The sequence below is a fragment of the Dermacentor albipictus genome, chromosome 4 (assembly GCF_038994185.2).
Source record: "Dermacentor albipictus isolate Rhodes 1998 colony chromosome 4, USDA_Dalb.pri_finalv2, whole genome shotgun sequence".
NCBI classification, from domain to species: Eukaryota; Metazoa; Arthropoda; class Arachnida; order Ixodida; family Ixodidae; genus Dermacentor; species Dermacentor albipictus.
Window position 1 is genome coordinate 146,457,362 of NC_091824.1, and position 23,981 is coordinate 146,481,342.

Below are 23,981 nucleotides of genomic sequence, written 5' to 3' on the forward strand. Positions count from 1 at the left end.
ATGTGTGCAATGGTTATGTTTTGCTTCCAATGTTTTCGTGCAGCAACTGCTGCCCGTGTACTTTTTCCACAGTAAAGCTCAGTTGAAGTTCGGCAAATGTCCTCGATGCATTTTTTCTTTGTCCCACCCTTCCATGTGACAATTTACCTATGCTTCATCAAGCCAGCAACCAACTAGGCTAAGTATTAATTAGAAACATGCAACCCTCAACACTAGTTCACCAATCATCTTCCTTCCTGCATATACTAGGAATCCAATCTGATGTAAGACCCTGCCAACATGCCCCAACAGGGCTAATCTGATGCAAGACACTGTCAACATGCCCCGACAGGGCTAGTATACCACTCAGATCTGCTAGCTACGTAACCAATTGTGGCATTTTATTCTGACATCAACTATACAGACACTCATGACATCAATTATATCGCCAATCAAAGCGTATTAGACTCCAATGCCGTAGATGCTGCAGCCGCCATGCTGTCATGTAGGAGCAGCCCAGCAGTTGGAAACTTAGAAGGTATCCAGAGATGCGCAGCACGTTTGACTGCAAAGGTGACAGTCAAGTGGATGCACTAGCATGCTCCGCTCAATTGGCTCTGCCAGTGCTGGGGCAGTGCTCTGTTTTCCACTGCTTGCATGAACATTTTGTGTGCGCGCATTAGCATTCATGCTGAGTAGCTGTGCACAAACTGGTGCGAGTTGAACAAACAGCAAATGTCAAGCTAAATCTATTCAATCCTCTCACTGGACTTTGAAAAATGCCGACGGTTTTCCATCAGCCTCATCTCGTGCACCATCAACATGTGATGCCAATAACACTGCTGTCAGCATTCCTCATCGTACCAGCATTGCGACATGTCTGATATCTGCCAGGACACTTTTCCTGCAGCACTGCAGCAGTTGTCTCCCGTGCTGCATTGCAACATGTTGCCTCTATGTATTGCAAGAACATTGTGCGAGAAGCTCGAGTGCAACTCTAAACTTTGCGACTGCTTTCAATGCTTCCCCTTCAGGTGGAACTCCACATTTTTCATTAATGCAATTGACCCCCTTCATTACAGTGAACAAGGGAGTCGCATGTGAGAAATGAGCAGACATGTAGCTGCAGAAGTGGTGCACGTACTATATGTTGTTCCCATTGAACCATGCAACACCTGCGCATAAAATAACTAATTTCTGGGGTACTACATGCCAGAACCACAATATAATTATAAGGCACATTGTAGCAAGGGACTCTGGATTAATTTGGCCACTTGGGGTTCTTAAACATGCACCCAATGTAGGGTACATGGGTGTTTTTGCATGTCGTCCCCATTGAAATACGGTCACTACAGCCAGGATTTGATCACGTGACTTCGGGCTAAGCAGTGCAATGCCGAAGTCGTTGTGCCGCCACGGCGGGTCACATCTCTGCTGAATGACTGCAGATGTTGCAGGCAGCATTGCTGCAGCAAATATCTATATGCATGAGGTGGACACTCAGCCTGTATATTGTAGGATTTCTTATGCTCAATTCTATTCCTCTTCCTCATTATTTAGGGCTCTTGACTTGCCTATTATGACGATAATGTAAGACGAGTTCCTTTCAGATCGTTCACAAAGCCCAAGAAGGAAAATACTAACAGGAATAGAATCCTTACATTACCATGGCTCCTGTCTTCAGGAAACACACTGCACAAATAGTAACATTTCACTTTGCACTATTTCTAACGGGTACATAAATTTATCCAAGTGATAGAACTGAGTAGTTGCAGTAATAAAGCAAAGATACTTAAATAGGCCTTAGAATTAAGTTGGTTGCAATCAGGACAGAAAGTAATGAACTCTCCTTAATGAACTCTCCTACTTTTTCGCTCGGCACAGGCATGCCAAATTGTCTAATTATTTGTGGTTGAACTAAACCATATATAGCACACATGGATGTATCAAGAATTTTGATATACTTGTTGAATGAAGGCAAGGTTGACATAGTCAATATTTAAACATATTTTGCAGGTATTAACTGAGAGCCCTTCCAAAATCCAGACAAACCGTAAACTAATGAAGCCAGGAAGCTTTCTTGTGAACAAATTACATTTATTAAATATAATAAGAAATTCCCTTTACAGATAAGTAACCCAGTAAAGTACAAAAGGTTAGCAAAAATAAAGTTCACACAACACCAAGAACCCCACCTATGTGGTTGATGTGAGATTCCATCTCGGAGAGCTGAGCTGTCTGCAGGTCCAGCAAGTGCAACAGGTTGTATGCCAGTGTGTTGATCTGGTAGGCAACGCTGGCCAGAGACTGTGTTGCAAATTTCTTGGTCTCCTCCAGTGCTGCATGCTTGTTCTCAGACTAAATAGCAAGAGACAGAAAAATGTGCAGTGTCTGAATCACACAGGTGCCTTCACCTAACAAGGCCTTCAAACTTATGGTGAATCAGCTCATCAGCCAGATTGACTGCTGCTACATGCAATGTTTGCTACAAGGGCAGCTTGAACAGCCATGCAGCAACACTCCAATGCTTGCACAAGTGTGTGGAAAGTCTAAGCTTTACAGCAGTCAAGTGGCTGAAATATGTTCCCTTATGTTGTTTATTCAAGATGTCTAGCGAATTCTTTACACAGTATATATTCCATGCCAAAAAAAAAAGACATCAAAAGACCAACTGCTTTTTTCACCACACTTTTTCTCACATCCAAAAATTGGGCAATCCAGAAGACACAGAACTTGGGGAAATTTTCACCTTACACTAGCACTAGAACAAACCTAAGTGCAGTATACTTGTGTGGATTTCACTCTGGATAATTAAACTTTTTGTTAAATTCGAACCCGACTGAAGGGCCTAGCTTAGCACCCATACAATTGTAATGGACCAAGCTAGTGTTATTTTGATCGGAAAATTGCTCTGCGCTCAATATTTCCAACTTGGCTGGCCAGCATGCACGCGCCTAACTCTAACAGTGATACCATTGATGGCTCCCATAGTGGCAGCATCTGTATCAGCAGTACTTTGGGAGAAAGTGTCAAACATAGGTCATCTCACATTGAAAATGCCTATTTTTAGCCTGTGCACCTCTGCCAGGCACCAAGTGTTTCTAAATTCTTAATCTTCTGTGGGCAAATGCACTTAGGACTACGTGGCTATATTATCACTTGCAACGCCATATCAGCAGATGATGTCCAATGAGATCAAGTGATACTTTGCACAGTATCAAAAATTTCAACGACTATTTTGATCTGGCTCTATGAGGTGTGTAATGCTGCCGTGATAAAATCTGAATAAAGATATAAAGACTGTAGACAAAGACTACGCATCAAACAAAAATATCAAGCAAAATTGTGCAAAAGGGATTCTTCGAAAAAGTCACAGACCAGTGACCATAGGCCAGTGACCAACTTTTTTTTTGCAGGAAAAGAATGTTGAAGTTGTGTCACTGCTCCACTCACTGTCATTGAGTCTCGGAAGGTTACTGCGATTGCTAACAGCGTTTTTTTTCCTATTGTAAAAGCGCTGAAGGAGTACTGGACATGTGGCTTTAACCACAATGCCACGTTGTTTTTCCTATTGCATTTTCCTGCTAAGCACTGCACACTAGGGAGTTGAAATTTCTGCTGTGTAAGGGCATTTTTTCAAGAGAATGGACCTTCTTTAGAGCTGCAGCAGAAGCTTACTTCGTTGCAACAGATTTGGTTTATGTCGCATGGCTGCCCTATAGTAGCCAACAAAGACACATAACCGGGCTTCAACAGTAACAAAATGCATTAATTCAGCAGTCATGGCACCTCTGCGATTTAGGTGTATGCTGTGTACAACCCATTCCTCCATATATGTCTCCACATGTTCCCCATGTGTGTGACAGCACAGAGTAACAGCGCTACCTAGTGGATTTGTAACACTGATAAAAACTGTTATAACCATGTGTTTCTATCGGCTGCAATGCAGCCACTATTCAGTATCAACTCATCTGCAAAAGAATACTGCGCTTCGGCAAAGTAAGGCCTTCAGTTCGTCACTGCAATATACCCGATGTGCCAGGTTCACCCCTGCCACTATCAACATCCTTCACAGCAACATACAAGATGCTTTGCGTAAGGAAAGTCCTACAGGTAAACAATGATATTGTGGTAGAAGGCCATGCTGTCTTGCAAGCTCATGCTGCCCATAATTTATGCAGCAATTTCTTTATTCTTATGATTGAAACAGTATTGTGCAGGAAAGATAATTTGCTGTGCTGCAAAATGCCTAATAACCTTGCGGCGAACCAACCTAGTTTGCAACTTGTGCAGTTTAAGTAATTTTTCATGACTTTACTCAACAAATCGGAGAATTCCGTGACAATCCCATGACTTTTGCAGGTTTTCAGAGTAGCTAGAAATCCTGGTTGTTATTTTTTTATTTTTTGCTACTTCTGCAGACTTCATGCACCATTTCGATCTTGATAGCGAAATCTGACATCGCAGTTCCACAACAGGTCTCATGTGCAAAGGATGTTAATGCTAATTTTCGATTCAGTGCTCTTTCTGTTCGTGTGTCCTGATCTGTTTGCCTGATTAAGTTCCACAGACACGAACAACCACATTAAAGAACTTGTAATACCGTATACATATGATCATTCACCACGCGTTCCCAACAACCTAACCGCGCATTCGAGAACGACGAGCCAAGTATCGGGTGCCAGTACCTGAAAGTAGTTGGCCTCGCAGTACTCCGCAACCTTTTCAAGATTGGTGTGGCTGTCATGGATGTTTTGCCGTCCATCGGGAATTTCGTGCTGGATGAGCGTCATAAGATCAGCCATGACGGAAGGCATGTTGAGGCCGACTGAAAAGGAAAATTTAAAGACATGATGCTACACCGCAGACTTGGAACGCTCTAGGACGCCTTCGTAGTCTGATGACATCAGTAATGCTGGTACTTGTAGCTTAGAAAGTTTCAGATGATTTCAACGAAGCATTTACCGACCCGATGCACCAACAAGGTGCAGCATTCGGCATTCATTTCGCGAGATTACAAGGCTCCGTTACTCATGCCGGCATACGGCGCTTTATCTAAGCCATGCCTCACCTACGCATGCCAGGAAATAGCAAGGCCAGAAACTACACAATGCCTGACAATGTGTGAATAAACAAGGAACGCTATGACGAGTCCGGCACGAAAGGGACTGGAGTGACAGTGTCACGTCCCTTCAAAGCAGTTAGGCTTACAGCGCATAAACGGACAAGCAAACCACGCTGCACGCTCGCGGAACTACGTAAACCTTTTATCGCAGTGGGCGTCTCGTCAAAATGAACTCACCAAATCGGTAGGTTGTAGGCAAATATTCCAACAGTCTTCGCCAGTAAGCTTTAGTTTAGTTGGGTACGCCCAGTTGAACATCAGCTACATCAGACTACATATGACCCTGGCGGCTTACTCCCGTACTTTCCCTCAAAACCACTCGAGAGTCAAGCCATTTGGTAGCAATCGGTAACGCTAGTACATACTTGCTTTTTCTCAGTCATACTAAACTTAAAATGTAACTTTTACAAATTTATGTAATAAGGACTAAAGAAACGATTACTAAGGTTAACGTAGGCATTGTGGTGTCCACATCTCATTCTCCTTGAGAATTTTTAATGAAATTAAAATATTTATAATTTTACGTATTTGCAGTCTCTTTTGTTGTAGAAAACTTTGTGTGCTTTGAAATATAAGGTAACCTTATTTATTATTATTGGCGCTGTCTATCATACTAATACTCGAAGGCATAGAAGGATATGTGTATGTGTACTCCCCTAATCTAGATGATGTTATGAAACTTACGTCTAGATGCGTCTACCACGAAACGTGTTCTAGATATGGCGTAGTAATGATGGCTTCGAGTGCGATGTTTGTTGATGTGTGCAGCTCTGCGAGAGTTCTTTCCCTCGAGCGGTAACTGCCAAGAGTCGGCTACCTTCCTTCTTTGGATTGGCAAGTGTAATGTCCGCTGGCACTCGCTTCGCAAGCACGGTTTAACTAGAAAGTGCCGGCACGGCACCGCAGCTATGTCGCTGTTTACAGGTGTTTACCTCGTGTGATAACGTATAATGCATGTATTTTATTGCGTCTATTGGCTTGTTGCGCCTTCATTGTCTGCGTGATCGAGCTTTAGTTTGCATAACAGTGCCGCACCATTAAAAAAGCTTGCGTATGTCTCCTGTTTTAAACGAAAATGCCACTCATCGTCGTGAGCGTGGTTGCATAAATCATAACGGGACGTCCTCTTTTCAGAAAACCGGGAATGCTCACCAGAAATGGCTGAAGCCATGAGCAACGACTCGAAACACGATTCTGGTAAGTTGACCACTGGTATTTTCGTTTTCTGCTGTATGCTACATTCCTATGCTGTCTCACCCTCTGCAAAGGTGTTCTCATGTATGTGTTCACTCTTTCAGATTGGGACCCAAAGGCGGGCCTCTCGAGTCCAACATTACCGGACAAGTTTTGCTTCTCCCGGACGTCATCGACAGGATCCATAGACAATATCCTGACGTCGTCTTCGGCCCACAACACAGGTTAGGTGCTGTTCCAGAGTGCGAAAAAAAATCCCGTTGCAAGATCTGCAGTAAAGTCGAATAATTACTGTTTTCGAGCTTTATGAAAGTAGTAATAATAACAATAAATAAAGAATTAAGTTTAAATTAATTAAATTTTCCTTTCTAGAGAAATGGCGGGCTGCTTAGTAAGCGTTTGGTGCGATAACTGGTCTTTCACTTCACGACGCTGCGGCCTTCGTTCGCCTCTTCTTTTTATTTTTAAACGTCTGCCGAAGCAATTTTCTTAGGTGTTCCAGTTTAGATTCATGAACATATGGCGCTTCTAGAAAGTGAAGCCATATCTTTTCACCATTTCACTGAATTTGTAAGCAACATTTGGCCACATTTTAGAAGATAGGTAGTTCCAGTATTAACGTCAGCTAGTGGCAGCTTCTTTTCTGCTGCAGCATAGAACTGTCTGTCTTGAGCGACACAGTTAGATTGCCAATGGATTTTGCCAGCACTTTAACCAGCCTGTGCATGTACTCTGCTGTATCTGTACATTGTTCTGTTATATATGTGTTGATTATTTTGCATACTTGCATCTTGAAAATTGGTGTCCTGAGCTTGTGTGATGAGTACAGCTTGATATAACATTTCATTAATATCCATAAGGGAGTACATACATAATGTGCCAATACAGAAAATAAAAAGTCAATTGCTGCAGAAAGGTAGTCAGCTGCTTCTGGAATTTGAGGTTAACTTTTTTATTTGAAAACGACAGAAACATCTGAGTACGTGTTTACCTCACGACCATTCGTGCACTAATTTTTGTTGGCTGTGTACAACTAGCTGTTCTGTCCATGTTATTGGCTTGGAAGACAATTATGACATGAGACAATTTTCTAACATTATAAAATGGGCTAAGTTGCTACACAATACCGCCATCAGTCTATAAGTTGGAATATTCCAGTGTATACAGGTTTAAAGCCCAAATATATTTTGTTTAAAAGAGCTGTCTGCCCTTCAGCTTTAAAAACCACCCACCATTTCCTTTTCTTTATTCTTACATAGGAGCTTACTGGGTGAATTTTCTGAAACAAAGTGTCTCTGCCAGAAGGGAAATTGTACAAGTCTCTTCACTAATGGGGCAGGGATGTTCTCTGGTAGCGAAGGATGATATCATTGAGCCAATACAGTCACCTACAAGATTGGACAGCCTGACAGGGGCTGTGGCACACAGTCTTGAGGTCATCTCGGTACAAATGTTTGTGTTGATAGGTGGAGCAGGGTGGGAACTGTTCTATGTGGCCATGGAAGTGCCATTGAGATGGTAAACGGAGGGGTATGCTATGTAAAACGTGGCATTGGCAGTATTTGATTGGCGATAACTGTTCGTGTTGTACATATTAAGATAACTTTGGTTGGAATACATTCACAAGGAAAAGTCCTTTAATACCAGTGAGAAGACGCACCTCTGTCCAGCAGCATTGCCAATGCTCGGCTTGCTCTGATCGGGGTGAGGTACACATCACTTTTCTTAAGGGACAAAGCTGGGCTAAAACTGCAGTTTTTGTCAGAAATATGCATTTTCCAATTTTTTGTCTTTTGGATTTCTAGACATGTAATGAAGCTTATCGCCAAGTTTGGTTGCAATATGTGCCTATTAAAGAAGAAAAATGAATTCTCTCTTGACGTTGGTGCAAGCTCGCCGTTGAGAGCGCCCATGAAAACTGTATTCAAGGGTGGGCAAAAAACGGAACACGGAAAGAATGCTTTGCATAAAAAGTTTTTATTTTCACACGTTTTAATTGTGGTAGACCTTATATCAAAAGTAAAGTGGACCAAAAAATAAAAACTAATATGACTAGCATAATTATGGCTGTGGGGCTCTTGCATGTGATCGTAGACGTTTGCCACGAGACAAACCACCACCAATCCATCAGTGCCTATCCAGAGGTCAACACAGCGTGGACACCGACTCTTGATGGGTCCCAAGAAAGGCCATCACCCTACCAGTACCATCCGCCGTGGTTGCTCAGTGGCTATGGCGTTGGGCTGCTGAGCACGAGGTCGCGGGATTGAATCCCGGCCATGGCCGCCGCATTTCGATGGGGGGGAAATGCGAAAACACCCATGTACTTAGATTTAGGTGCACGTTAAAGAACCCCAGGTGGTCGAAATTTCCGGAGTCCTCCACTACGGTGTGCCTCATAATCAGAAAGTGGTTTTGGCATGTAAAACCCCATAATTACCCGCTACCAGTACCTGGAAGACAAGGGGGAAACAATGACGGCGACCTTGCGATCGCAAGTTGCTTCCTTGACACATATTCCAAACCATCAGGCTTCAGAGGCAGGGTTACTGCGGAGTGTTGCGAGCATGGGCGTGATACCGCAATGGAGTCGATAATTGTGATTTGCTGCTGGACAGTCTTCAGATTCCGTAGTTGACGCGCCTAGGGAAGACGGTGGTACTAAAAGCAGAGACATTTTGAGCAAGTAACAGAGGGTCCTGATATGAACTCGGACGTTTAACATGCTCCCGCGTGGAGCGTGCTTCCGTAACTGGAGCCGTGTAACTGAGCTAATAAACCCTTTTTCCTTCATTTTCTACAACCCTGATGTAGCAGTCGGTGGGCTTGGCAAATTCCTTGCCCTAACACCACCCTAAGCCGCAACACCTGATGGCCCCTCCCCACTCAACTGTTCGTCATCCATGGTGGAAGCAACACCATTCCTTTCTCCTGCCTTCCCATATACAAATAGAACTATTTTTTGGGGAAATTTTGACTATATTTGAGTGATTATGCCACTTTGCTCATACGGTGTCCACAGAAAGTGCTGCATAGTGCTAATACTAACATCTAATGTGCCCACATACACTTTATCAGTGTAGCCAAAGACATAATTTAGGCAGAAAATCTAGTAAGTTTGACACCATGGAGTGCATTCACTTATAGCTAGTGAAATTGCCGAAACTTCCTTCAATCGCAAGTTTCCTGCTATGTAGTTGCAGTTATTTAGATGCCTTAGATAACACTGAAGAGATCTTTCGTGACATTAAAATAAAAAAAAATTTGGGGAATCAATCACTGATACAGTACTAGTTGACACTTTTTATACCGCATGAGATGAGAAAAAGTGCACCAGATTTCCCAGAAATTTCCAGAAGCATGGCTTCATGGTAACTGTACTCGTCATTGGTTATATTGGTACAAATTTCAGTTATGGCAGTACTCATCGATGGTAGAGAAAAGGTTAAGTTGTAGGGTTCAGTGTCCTGAAGCTGTGCAGTGATCTATGAGGAATGCTGTAGTGGAAATGCTCCGGATTAATTTTCACCACATGGGATTCTTTACCGTACACCTAAAGCACAGTAAATGAGCGTTTTTTTTTTCATTCCACCTTCATAGGAGCCATGAATCAAGTACACAACCTCGTGTTCAGCAGCGGAGCTTTATAGCTAGAGCCACCGCGGTGGGTGCTGATGCAATACTGAACTGTGTACTGAATGGAATATTATGACTAAAGAGTGTATACAGCTATATTGTTGGATACTGACAATTACTGAAATGGTTTGTACCAGTACTTGCTGTTTATGCTGAAAGAACAATAATAAGCAACCTTTCTTTAATTTAAAATGACCAAAGACCATAAGAATTGCATGTGCATTTTTGCTGACATAAGATCCCGTCATCATCATTCCCTGCTCATATACTCTTCCTTCAGGAAAAAATCTGTATCTCCCCTTGAGCTGGAAAATCCAGAATCAGAGGTTCACATTGGCAGCAGAATTTGCTGTATGTAGCCATAGGATAAAGGGAAGCCTTTGAATGGTGATGTGGTATGCAGCTGGTGATGCTGTCATGTACACACCATGTGCTGTTCAAGAAAATGGAGCATCTGTCGCGCTTCGTAAAATGTATCATACTGAAATACATAGATGGCAGCCAGTGCCTCCATTCTCAGTTTTGTCCATTGGCTGTACAGGCTGTTTTGGCTTGAGGTGGCATTAAGTTTCACCAAGTCCCTCGAAGAATACGTCCAGTAGTAGGAAAAAAGGAAAAAGGGTTTATCTGACATGAATTACGCTGCTCCAGTTACGGAAGCCCACTCCACGCAGGAGCAAGTTAAACGACCGAGTTCACATCAGAACACCTCGGCCCCACTGCACGAATAGTCTTCACATTTAATACCGTCGTCATCTTTTGGCGACTCGACTAGGGAATGTGATTATTGTATCGCAGCCAATCACAATTGTTGAATCGTTTGCGATACCACGCCCATGCTATTGCAATGCTCTGCAGCACCCGCACCGCCTCCAAAGACTCCGCTCAACCGAAGCATAGAATAGGGGAAGGGGCAGCAACCTTGGAACCCATGGTCGGCGCCAGGCTTCAGTAGCGTTTGGCGTTGGCCCTTTTTATCATTAGTTTGGGCTGTCAGGTTGTGATGGGGGTGGGTGCCTTTTGTGGACCCGTCAGCAGTTGGTGTCAACGCTGTGTTGACTTCTTGGTAGGTGCTGATGAATGGGGGGGGGGGGGTTGCCTTGTGGCAAACGTCTAATTAATGCGTCCAGCCATGTTGAGACGTAACAAAGCCTAAGCGAGCTAGAAAAAGTTGAATGCTACTCACAAAATAGTATTTTAGGACTGTATGCAGAGATGAGAAACAAAGCTTGAAAAATTTACTGGGCCATTGTTAAACAAAGTGTAATATGCCTCACTCAACCAGAGGGTGCAAAGAATTCATAAATGTTTCTGAGTTTGCATTTTATAAAGAAGGTATTGTTGAAACAGAAGTGGTGTATTCTTGAAAGTAATTTCTGCCAACTTATGTCCTTCTTTTGCCACGTGATATGACTCTTTCTTCGACAAAGTTTATATTGCTGACACAGCTCAAAAGAAGTACAATATTGTTTGAGAGCAGGTGCCAGGCCTTAGGCAGACAGCTTACAGTGTGAATGAAAAATGCCACTGAGGGTAGCACGCAAAATGGTAGACTGAAGAAACGCAATCATGTATTCAAACAAACAAGTATTTTAATTTCTATGCGACACTGTCAAAATGCAATTATTAGTATCACTTCTCCTCAAAACATTAGCTTCTAGCACAGCCTGTTCTCAGCTTGGCAGCGTCACTTGTCAGTGGTGTACTGGCCAGCTTGTGCTTCTCTCTTGCTCTTCACCTCTTCATCGGCCATGGGTGCGTTTTGTCTGAACAGTGTATCCTATGTTTCTGTCGAAGCATCCTTGGGACACAAGTAGTGCCACCTTTGGGGTTGCATTGGGAGTGAGCACATCATCACAGCAGGTTATTATGTCATTCTCATTATCCCCCCTTTAAGTTTTCTGTTAGACAAATGCCCCTACAAGAGCTCTCCTAACAAATTAGCCCTGTCGTGTATCAACTGAACCAGCTCAGTATCTGCAAATTTCCTAATATCCATGTAATAATCATCTGCTGCACTTTCAAAACTACAGCTTCCCTTACACTGTACAGCTTCATGAGTTGACATTTTTTCCAATGGAATCTGTTATGTTGATGCAGCTGTTAGGTAAGTGCAAGTTTAATGGCAGCTGATCATGTAAGGTCTCCCGTCTGTGCAGATGATGAGGATAGTGACCACAAGTCCACCATTAGCTACAAGGAACGCAGGAGGGAAGCCCATACACAGGCTGAGCAGAAACGTAGGGATGCCATCAAAAAGGGTTACGATGACCTACAGATGCTCGTGCCCACATGCCAACAAGACAGCACAAACTCATTCAAGATGAGCAAGGCCACAGTGCTTCAGAAATGTAAGTGTCCATGGGTCCTCATTGAACTGTAGTTGCACGGTCAGTGCAGTTGGCCTCCGTTCATTTGGCCTGCATTCTTAATTTGACTGTGTTTTGAAGTCGAAAAGTAGTAGGGTGAGGGATTAAGTGTAGTAGTACATGCCCCGGCACTCCATGAACTGCGCTTGCTGCAGGTGCGGTATGTTACAGTGGCTGGTGATATATTTTTGGGTGGGGAAGGGGGGGGGGGGGGGGAGGTGCCAAACATGTCTGTTGCCTCATTTTCTCTCTTACGGAAGCTCTATCCTTGGTAAAAGTGATTCTTTCAACATCTTAAACATTAATTTCCTTAGCTTGCCTCTATGCTTGCCTCTAGTGTATGTTTAATGCTATTACTTTGGTGTCTTTTTAGGCTAGAGTTCACCCTCCGTATTGATGTCTAAGGCATCACCTCTGTACAGATGTGTCATATTCATGAATCTTTTCTCACACAGTTGTACTTTTCTTTTTCTGCAGCCATAGATTACATCACGTTTCTGCTACAACAGAAAAAAAAGCACGAAGAAGAACTTACAGCTCTGAGGAAAGAAGTTGTTGCTCTGCAGATTATGAAAGTGTAAGATTCTCATTTAAGGTTGTCACCGTGCTGCTGTGATTATACCATTGGCGATATTTCAGCTAAATCTTTTTTTTTTTCCATCCACAGTAACTATGAGCAAATCGTCAAAGTTCACCAAAGTCAACCCGGTCAAAACAACAATCATATCAGTGATGAAGTCAAGTTTCAAGTGGTATGTAAGAACATTACGCAATTTACCTGTTTCATGGCTGTTTAATTTGGTCTGAGCTTTAACTTTGAAGAGTAGGCTCTCCACTTCGAAATTTATTGTAAGGGCTTTGTGTTGCCTAAATTATGCTCAGTTTTCTTTTACGCTACACTTCTGTGCAATCTATACAAGACCTCAGAAATATTTTTATCTTATTGAAAATGTAGCCTACCCCTGTAATTAATTAGTATTTGGTTTGTTGAACTGTCCACAACTGAAGGGAGAACTTGCTCCAGCGTATAAAAAATGCAACTATAGAGCATGCATTAAGTTTCCATGTTGAGTCAGAACTTTAGGTATAAAAATCGGTGTAGCAGACTACACTTAAACCTCCATAAAACAAAGTCGGTGAAATGGGCACTTTACTTCATTATGTCGGAATTTTCCTGTATTGTAATTTGACCTTTTTTGCAATTAGGGTACAGTTACCAACAGATTTTTCTTACACAGAACGAGCCTCACAAATTTCCAAATTATCAGGCAATTGGAGAAAAGGAATCTCAATGAGAAAAATTAATTTGTTGAACTTGGGAGTCTGCAATCAAAACTGCAGTTTCCTATTTCATCTATTCAAGACCCTATCAGCCTGCGAAGTTTTTGTACTCACTCTGCCGTTGCTGCTGATAGTGTCACCCGCAGTGGAATGATGCTATCAGCGAGTTGCTCTCCACACAGTCCAACCAATGCAGTGTCAAAACCACCTGTTGGTCATGGAAAGTCCTTTCTTTTTTTGTAGCATCCTTCCCTTACGCCTCCCTCCCCTTCCTTGCAAGCACAGGAAGGCAGTGCTCATCAAGGCACAATTCTTATCAGCTCACTCACGCATGCTTTCCCTTGCACCCACAATGTAGCATGCGCATGGAGCAATAGCATCTTATCACACTTGGGCTTTCAAACGGAACATGACTGCGAGCGGGGCATTTAGTACTAGTACCGTTACTTGTGTTATTGCCACACGAGGCAGGGATAATTGGCTACCACAAATACACCGAATCGAGTGCTGATGACGCCCACGCTCGGAACACATAGGTAACTATACAGAGCGTAAAATTCACCAATAGGAATGTGTATTATGCTGTGCTGGCACCGCATTCTTCCAGTCATGACCTTGGTAAATAGGCGGCACGTGCCACGAGATTTGGGAGGCCATTCCCAGCTGAATTCGCCACCACCAGCGAAGACATTGCTCCGTTTCACGGGCCGCTAACTTCACACGCAGTGGGACATTATTATTTTAAAATTTTTTATAGGCCCAACACCATTCTTCTGTCATGCGGCGTGCAATTTCAGAGGTGCATTCGCAAGAAACCACATGTAATTCAACCATTTGGCCATCTTCACCGGTGGCAGTTCTAAATGATTGCCTTGGTATTCCTCAGCCGTGGCAGTAATATCTCTTCATATTGAAGTTCTGTATAGCACACTTACTCATATTTAAGTTAAAAATACATGGTGTTCTATGGACAAGGAGCATAAAAACATGTAAATACATCGTTATATCTAGAATTTCACTATGTATATTGAAATTGGTTATAAATTTAGGTTTGACGGTATATGGTACATTGGGCATTATAAACGAAAAGAAAGGGGATTAACCAAGGGGCCCGATTTTTTTATTAGTCATATCATAAGAAGCAAACAAACACTGACACCAAGGACAACATAGGGAAAATAACTTGTGCTTAATAAATGAAATAAAGAAATGATAAATAATGGAAATGAAAGTGGATGAAAAAAACAACTTGCCGCAATTCCATCCTGTAGCATTCGGTCAAGCATGGTACCAAAATTGCAGTTGTCCGCAATTCGACGAATTTCAGTAATGAATTCTGGCAGCAGTTGAATTGAAAAGTTGAGTTGAATTCAACTGGCAGCAGTTGAAAAAGCAGAAGCTTTCTGTAATCTCGTAGTGCTTGTGGATAAAAAAAACTCATCCAAGGCTTTCAAGACGTTTTCGTATTCCAAACGCTTCAGCTTCTTCAATGCTACTCATCCTGCTAATATTTGAACAATGCGTGTGCTTAAAGCTGCCACCAAAAGCGTCCGTTTCTTTGCTAGATCCATCACACCTGTTGCCTCAAAGTATGCCTCTGCCTTAATGACATATGCGTTCCAGTTGTTTGTTTCGCCATCGAAGTCGAGCAGTTGCTGGTGCGCCATCGTCAATTCGTCGCCCCATAGCGTATCATAGCTGCTGTCCTGTGCTTGAACGTTTTTGCCAGGGTTTTGTTTCTTTTCCTCGTCGTCACTGTTACATTTTTATGTGGACACTGCACTGGACGAAGGCGAGGTAGACACAAGCTGACAAGCTGGAAGAATAGGCGTTTATTTTCAGTTCACGTCGTAAATATTAAGGCAAGTTGAGGAAGGAGCGAAAGGGAACCAGAGTGAGGGAAACATCAGATAGGTAGCCAGAATGGCACGTGTAGTTGTCAGCTTTAGTTGAACCAGGAAATGATAGGAAGAATACTGCGGTTACAACCATCGTTCTCAGTACTTTTTCATAGTGTCAGGGTCATAACCTAATGCAGCTGAAGTTTCCTCCTCCTTGGACAACAAGCTGCCATCGCTCCAGTCAACAGTTGAAGGTGCTGTCCGAATAGCCATCTCAGAGCGATCACATTTCCAGGCTCAAGAAAGGAGTGCTTTCATTTATTGCAACTTGACCAGAAAAAGAAACGGAGCAACAGGTCTGAGATATGATAGAGGGCAGAGCCATCTTGGAAAAAGTGCCGATGAATAGAGTACCCTCATCTCTGGAAAGGAGGTGTGCCGTAATGATGATGGCAAAAGAGATAAAAGAAAGGCTTTTATAGACATACGACAGATGGCATAAACATGCTAGAGTGGTGTCCTTACGCTACAGCGTGAATATTTGAACCGAGAATTGCTGCCTAGTAGCGTAGAAAGTATGGGCACCACCCTTTCTACCTGCAGGCACCCATGCTCTGCATGGCATAACGAAGGGGCATGTCTCGCAGCCGCTAAGAAAAACCCAGACTGAGCGAACCCAGAGAGAAAAAAAATACTGCAGAGCTCGTCTCATGATGACTGTCAACGGTAATGCGATTAGCATTCAAGGTATGTAGCGACACACCATATCTCTGAAGTCACACTTAACATGTGTAGTGGTTATTCTGAGCCTTCCATTGCTTTGGCTATGTGTGACATACTCCAGTATTATCCCACTTTGCTATGTTACTTGCTTGTCAAGGTCATCCATGAGCATGGCGGGATGACAACAATGGAATGATAAAGAAATTGTCACTGGAACAACAGTATGACAACAGCATGGCAAAAATGAGATGACGATGATATAATGACAGCATGAGGACAGTGGGATGGCGACAAGTGTGTAAGGCCGATGGCGTGACGATAAAAGGATGGCAAAGCTGGAATGATGACAATAGCAGATCCATGATGACTATATGACAATGGGTACGTGACACTGACTCTCTGACGAGAACCCAATGACTTCAGTCACATCACGATGGCAGCATAATGACGTTTGAGTGATGACTTCTTGATTACTATAGAATAGCGAAGGATTGATGTCAGTGAAATGACAAAGGTGGTATGATGACGATAATGGCGTGACGATGACAGCATCACGAGAATCAGATGGTGAAATTATATTGATGACGATAGAGTGACTGCAATGACATCACAACAACAGTATGGCAACAAATGTATGACGACAATGGCTCGACAGGGGTACGAGTAACACGGGGCGACGACGAGTGTAGGAGGACAGTGGCCCGATGAAGACTGTATCGCGAAGCCTGTGCGACGATGACAACATGACGAGAGTCGGATGATGAAGCTAGAGTGGTGACGATGGAACAACTATGGCAACATCCCAACGACAGTGTGACAATAAATGCATGCAACGATGGCGTGACGATAGTGGCGTGAACACGATGGCGTGCCGATGGTTAAATTACAAAGCTGAAATTATGACGATGCAATCACCGCAAGAACATACTTAGCTATTGGACAGCTTGCGCCACTGGGTCGGTGCAGAAGGCATGAGGACAACAGCATGGCGAGAGACATATCGCGAAGTTGGAAGGACAGCGATGGAGCAACCACAATGGCATCATGACCATGAGCGAAAACCTAGTGGCCCAAGCTGGTAGACAACTTTGAGTCCCTGTGCCATCGTGACAGGCTAGATTGATACATGAATAGATAGGCTCAAAACGGCTGAAGTAGGCAAAGAATACTAATTGCATTAATATACTTCAAGAAATGCACAATAGACAGCAGAACCACCTCAGCACTTGCAACTTCGTGTTGCGGTGCACATGTGAATGGAGAAAGTAGAGAAAGTACGTGCATGTCAGTGACATGGTGGGACAGAATCATCAGAAACATATTGGTGCTGGTTCGGCTGAACCTTTCTAGGATATTGTTATAACATGCAAATAAGTACGCCTCTGCTTACATTGACGATAATATGTATAGTTTGCATTACTGCTTTGTTTCAAATTTTGTGCTGAGAATTGGTGCTTCTGTATTATATATACATTTTGCAAGAAAAAAAAAACGAAAAGGAATTTGTAACACTTCAATAAACTATAAGTTGAACTGTGTAGTGGCAGCATAGTGCTGGACAGTGAAGCAACAGTAGTACCACCAATAATAGAAAACTCATCCATGTCACAAAAAGCAGGGGGCACTACAGTAGAGAAGTACATGCTGGGTGCCTGGGGCATTCACTGTCTTCTGTCATGGTTTTAGACGGTTTACATTGGCTAGGTAACCTTATGGAGCTTGAAACATTAAAAGTGCTGCTACTCACACAACTGACTGTTTGCAAAGTAGGTTAGTGTGAAACAGATATTAGAAAACTTGGGGGGCAATTTAGTCTGAGCTTAACGAAATTTGTTAATCTAACTCAATCTGGTGGCACCCTTTCGCGGTGCCTCTAGAGACAGCAGTATGTGACCATCTTATCGTTTTTAGCAGGTCTTGGCCTTATCACAATGTGGTCATGTTCTTGGCTGTATGTCTTGATGTACGAAATCTGAACGCATTTCTTGTATTTGATGCATGGGCAATTACGCAAGCACAGCATAGCCGCACGACATATGCAAGCCTCACTAACTTTTACCATGGCCATTTGTGGACTTTGAACATCACAAACCTAAGATAACAATTGTTACATGTGTGGATTTTCGTGATCTTGGTCTTGTCCTTTGAAGAGATAAAAGTGTCCTTGGTGTCTAAATTGATCTTGGTCTTGTCCTTTGAAGAGATGAATGTGTCCTTGGTGTCTAAATTGCAAGCTTGGTCTTGTCCTTTGAAGAGATGAAAGTGTCCTTGGTGTCTAAATTGCAAGCTTCTCTCTGCGATGCACTTCTGAAAGCAGAAGTGAAAAGTCATTTGCTGCAAACTTGTGCATTTGATTTCTCCTCAAGATTTGTGACCTCGAGTTTAGGGGCTTTAATAGAAGTAATATTTGTTGTATATTCATGTTCTGATTTCCCATTCCAGCTTGTCACACAAAATCTGAATATCACAGTAGGAAGTGCAAATCACATGGCAGAAAATCGCACACACATTTACTTAAGCTCCAATATTTTTGGGTTGGCCTTCTGACATAAATTATGCAACATGGGTGAAGATACTCACAAAAATTTATTTATGTGTTTTATAAAACATCTTCAATATTGTAGCATTGCTAGCTTGCAGATCTTTTAGTTTGTAGTGGCGGAAGTGCATAGTTCGTTGTGTTCATCGCAGTGCTGCTGCATGCATTCTGTTTGTGTAGACTAGTGGCGAAGCGTGTCATCTCAGTGCATGACAATGACTGAGGGGTCAGTTTCATAAGCCGTTCTGTTATCTGCTCACTATGTGCACCTTAAAGGTTGTGTCCTTGTCTTCTGTACTGGTCATATGCTGTGGATTAACAACTGGCTGCCCATGCTTCTGCTATTGTATGGAATAATTTAACATGGAATTGAACAGGACTGGGCTCAGCCGTGCGTGTGGACTTTCAAGCTACGGCAGTGAGTTTATCAGTGAAGCTGTTGCGACTAGAAGCACTTGAAATGTAAATTCATAAACTTAAACAAGAGATGTGAAACATATATTTAGGCACAATATAAGCACCTATCTGGAGTACCAAGATTTGCATTAGTAAGATCTTGATGAGGGCTAGTTGGTTTATATTTAGAACTGAGGTTGAACAGTGGAAAAAAACAAACAAAAAAACAAGGACACGAGAAAACATATACCACAGACAAGCGCTGTGATATGTTTCCTCATGTCCTTGTTTTTGGGCGCTGTTCAACCTCTGTTCAAGCTTTGCAGTTCGCCAAATATAGGCAGCAATATTGGATGTAACAAGGGTGATGTGCAGGTGAAGTTACAAATCTGGAGTTGAATTAGGTGCATTGTGGATAGTAGTTTCAGCAATTGCTTGCTTGAGTCCATTTTGAGGCTGTATAGACATTTTCATCAGGGAGAGCAAGAACCTCTCTAAACTGCGGCGTGGGATTACAAAGGCATGCACATGAATGTCTGCTGTGCTTTTGTGCGGGATTTCACGTCCGATTACCACAACCCAGGAAGTACATAATGACACCCTGGCCATTACTATTGAAAAGGTCCATAGAAGGGCTGTGAGGGAACCTTTGTTTGGGTTTGTTGGATAGCGACCAAAACTTACAGTATTTACCCTCCTGAACTTGCCAGCAAAGTCTGAAAGTTGTAAAGATAATGAGGGAGCCAAAATGTAATACCAAAATTAAACTGTTCTGGCATGCCTCATAGCCTGCAGGGAGTTCAAAGCTCCTGACATAGAAGAACTGTGTTTTTCAGCAATTTTGAGGGGTAAATTGTGTACTAGGATAAACATGCTTGAGGTCGTTTAGTAGAGTGGAGCCATGATAAATTGAACAAAGTGGAATTTGCAGAAATGCTTTTTTGAGCAGTGAATTGCCTTGAAATTGTCACGTAATACAATCGGACCTTCCTTGTGCTAAAGCACCAAGATCACTATAGTGAGATAAAAACAAGCAGCATCACGAGGAAAAATTGTCACCAGCCAGCGTTAACAGCATGGAGGAAAGGCAGAAAGCTTTCTATGTGGTCGGTGAAGCTGTAATGATATTTCTGCAAAGAATGACTTCAGTATTGAGAAAAGTGCTCGACCAAAAGCATCTTGGAGATCACACAAGTGCTTGGAAAAGTACTCGAGCCATAGCATTCTTCATGCTATCATAGTGCTCCCCTAGTGAGGAAGATAGTGCAAGCCATGGGTGGATTTAACCTCGCAAAGGTATACTGGCAATTGCTCTGCCTGAGCATCTCCAACTAATGCTAAACTTTGCCAACTTGCAGTGCAGCACCTATTGAACACAGCTGATAGCCTGTAGCTGATAGCCATGAAGTTGATAGACATAATGCAGTTGGTAAGCTCATTGAATATGGAGTGAACTTTATGCTGCAATGAACTGCATGTTCATATGCATGTTTATCCTGTTGTGATCATGCGGAAAGTGGAGGGCTTCAGGGGTATTAGTTGTGCTAACAGCATCGCTTGGATGTAGGGTTGTGATTCTGAAACTTCGCCAAAGTTTGTCAAATTATTTGCGCAGACAGTACTATGTGCACATTTAAAGTGAATTTTCGTTCTGCTTTAATAATAGCTATTTATACTATGATAGTTGAAGTGAGATTACTTTGATGGTTGAAATGAGTTGCTGCTTAGCCTTCTTTTTTTTTCGTTTTGCTTTGAAATTTTCATGCTTCAAGCTTCCTCACTCACATTTCCTGTTCTGTTTTACTGTATTCAGTTCCAGGCAATTGGAGACTCCCTGTTCCAGACGTTCAACTCGTCAATATCAGTTTCCAATTTTACTGAACTGTCAGCATGTGTGTTCAGCTGGCTCGAAGAGTACTGCAAGCCACAAACACTCAAGGATGTGGTGGTTCAGATACTGTCACAGCTGAACCAGACGATGGGGTCACAGCATTCTTAGCATTTGTTTCTTCATGGAGTTGGCTTGTCATATGGCATACTAAGAATCGTTGCAACTTCTGCTTGGAAACCTTAGAGAGTATAGGTTGGGGCTTTGAAAAAACAATTTTCTTTTTTGATGCTGTGGATCATATGGCTTTGAGTGTAAAACAGTACTTTGGTCCACAGTGATTTGAAGCACTCTTTTCACACTTAGCATACAAGTACCCCTTTGTGTTGAACCAGGGGAGCTGCTTAACTGATATAGCATGTGCAGTGGAACCTTGTTTTAGCGTACTTGTATATGACATAAAAATATGTTTGTTATATCTGATGCTCAATATAAGCTTACATGCTAACAATAAAAAAATATGGCGCAGTCAAGTTTATGTGAAAGAGACAACTGTACGTGATGCCTCCAACAAGCAAGCAAAGGGCCTTCTGTTGATTTTGATGGCCTGTAAGCAGCTTTCCGTGCTGAAATAGCTATTGAGCACACATTGAAATAAAACATGGGCAACAAAGTTTTAGATTTTCTTCGTTATATCTGATAAATCTTGATATTCGTATACGGTATTTTCTCGACGATAGTTTTAACTTTTCACCTAATGGGCTGTATGAGCTAATTTTGGCATAAAATAAATTTCTTTTAGATAGTCCACAGCTGCTGTGTAGTTCACAGGGCTCAACTTCTACTGAAGGTAGGTTTTTGAGCTTCTACCAGTAAACAGTAGGTAAGCCAAAAGTTACCAACCAGTAAAAAATCATGTCCTTTTTAATATCTAACTGAATATAGGAGTCGCTTTTAAAAGCTATTGCAATCACTCTTGTGGGGCTGCCAGAATGCAAGTGAAGTATTTCGGCTTGATGAACGGCTCTTAAGTGTCTTAATTGCCTTCAGAATGTTTAGTTCTTGCGCATGCTCAGCCTAACTGAGCTCTGACTATGCCGTGAAAGTTACTTTTGATGGCATCATGACTGTTCCTGTCTCTTGAGCATATATGGTTGCATATAAATGCATTGCATATTTTGCAATAAAGTTTTGTGCATGTACTCCCAAATCCAAGCATTGAAAACTAGCTACCTTAAGTGTCTCGAGCAGCATTCAATTGCATTGCATGAGCTGCCAGTCCAAGTTGGAAACTTTGGTCATGGACATCGACGATCATTGCTCAGCTCATTTCGCTATGCGATTTATCCTGGGAAAGCTCTACAGGGCCAGTATGGCCTCGTTTTCCTCAAGTGCACTTCCAATCTTAAGAAATAAAATCGTGTATAGTCTGCACCCGTAGTCAGTCTGCACCCCAGGAAATTTCAACTTTAAACTTGTATGGTCTGGAAGATACAGTAATTTATGTTGAGGTTTTTCAGTACTGCCAGTGAATGCATTGTAATGCAAACTATTAAATGTGTATGCGTTCTATGCATGCCTTAATTAACTGCACTCCACCATGAATTGTACTAGTTTGCATTTCCCCACGAGAGGTTTAAATACATATATCCTGTGGCAAGTTTTCGGGGGCACGCTCATCACAGCAATATCGCAGCAACTTTGGGCTTGTATATCTTGGCAAGCAAGATGTATGCAGGATAGCGTGCTTCTGTTGTTTCTGTTGGTAAATCCTGGAATGGCGCATTCTTGCCAGTGTAATCATACAAAATTGTGCATGAATGCTGTTATGACAAGCCAGCTTAGCTCATGGGTGTGAGCGAAAAAATATTCAGGGTGTATTTACAAAGCAGGGATATAAAAACACTTCCGAGCAGCTCCACTTGCAGAGCTCTTTGTTATGGTGATGTGAAAAATTCCTATGGCACATTCTGCTTCTTTTATGACTTTAGCTTGCTCACGTTGGCAAAATGTTTTAAGTATAATATGAATATGTCATTGAATTACAATTTCAATGTACTGATATATCATTGTTTCTTGTACTATAGATATACTTTGTTGAAGGTAGGCATACTCGTGATCTCGTGGTAATGAATTTGTTACTGTTGCTATGAAGCTATGGAAATTTTTGTATCTACTGTTTTCATACATCATGTGGAGATTTGAAGTTTGAATTTCAAAAGAGGGAAATCAGTATTAATGATTTGCCTGTATCGCCACGGTTTTAAGAGTTAGGTAAAAATTTTAAAAAGCCTTTCAATATTTTTTAGCAGATTTGGGCACATTCCTATTCCTGGTATGTTTGATTCGTGCTCACTCAGCCTACACTCTGAATGTCATGTCTACTGTATTTCATGTGCATTTTGTCATGTTCAGGACACACAGCATTGCTGTGATCCTATATTTGCATGCACAAGCGCACATTATACATGGGTGCTCTACAGAGCACAGTGCCCATGCGATGCCGTGTATTAAAGTACAAATTGCTCCTTGCCCCGTTTCTTGTCTGCTTGTTCTACCTACAGTGTGTAATATATTTTAATATAATGGGATGCATCATTTTGAACTGTCTGTGGCTAACACGGTATTGTACATTCATCGCTGCGTAAATGGGCTTAAAGGGGCCCTGAACCACTTTTTATCGAAGTGGAGAAAGACATCTGAAGTGAAGATAGGTTGTTTCAGAACCACTTTGCCGCAAAAAGTACTTCAATGCGTTCAACAGAAGTGGAGTTACCGGCAATCAAACACGGCCTCAGCTGTGCTCCCCTTCCTCCTCCAGTGCCTTGCACTGCGAAGGCTACGGCGGAGACGTCACCGTGGCGCGCAGTTCAAGTTTCCGATTTGGTGCCTATGCCGCGCTAAACGTAAGCCAAACGCGGCCGTCCTCAGAGCCGCAGTGCGCTTAGCCACTGGACTCGTGGTGGCACCTAGCGGCGGCCGCGGTGTAGCCAAGCGCAGCAACCAATAGCAGCCGCGTATTGGAGTGTGCTTTATGACGTTATAAAGCACACAGAAGAGAGCGAGGATC

General features: G+C 42.5%; 2 protein-coding genes across 11 annotated transcripts in view; one reads left to right on the forward strand and one right to left on the reverse strand.

Annotated features, from left to right (window-relative positions):
• Positions 1-5,441, reverse strand: part of Abi (tyrosine kinase Abl) — a 37,660-nt gene extending 32,219 nt beyond the window's left edge. The window contains exons 1-3 of one of the 6 annotated variants that reach the window (XM_065432129.2): positions 5,282-5,441; positions 4,668-4,807; positions 2,175-2,337 (exon numbers count right to left, since the gene is read on the reverse strand). In XM_065432129.2, the coding sequence (XP_065288201.1) occupies positions 2,175-2,337; positions 4,668-4,796 (292 nt within the window). In that variant the 5' untranslated portion in view covers positions 4,797-4,807; positions 5,282-5,441. Of the gene's footprint in view, positions 1-2,174; positions 2,338-4,667; positions 4,808-5,050; positions 5,255-5,281 lie in introns of those variants that run through there. The other 5 variants (XM_065432133.1, XM_065432128.1, XM_065432131.2 and 2 more) reach the window with 5 other exon arrangements.
• Positions 5,442-5,778: 337 nt separating this feature from the next.
• On the forward strand, positions 5,779-23,443 carry bigmax (helix-loop-helix-leucine zipper transcription factor bigmax). Of its 5 annotated transcripts, none has more exons than XM_065432136.2 (7): positions 5,779-5,938; positions 6,239-6,301; positions 6,403-6,522; positions 12,094-12,285; positions 12,781-12,880; positions 12,971-13,055; positions 20,897-23,443. In XM_065432136.2, the coding sequence occupies exons 1-7, from the start codon at positions 5,863-5,865 to the stop codon at positions 21,080-21,082; spliced, it is 822 nt and encodes a 273-aa protein (XP_065288208.1). In that variant the 5' UTR covers positions 5,779-5,862; the 3' UTR covers positions 21,083-23,443. The 5 variants fall into 5 exon arrangements, with proteins under 5 accessions (XP_065288208.1, XP_065288207.1, XP_065288210.1 ...); XM_065432135.2 differs by having other exon boundaries at positions 5,781-6,028; XM_065432138.1 differs by having other exon boundaries at positions 5,788-5,944.
• Positions 23,444-23,981: the final 538 nt, after the last annotated feature.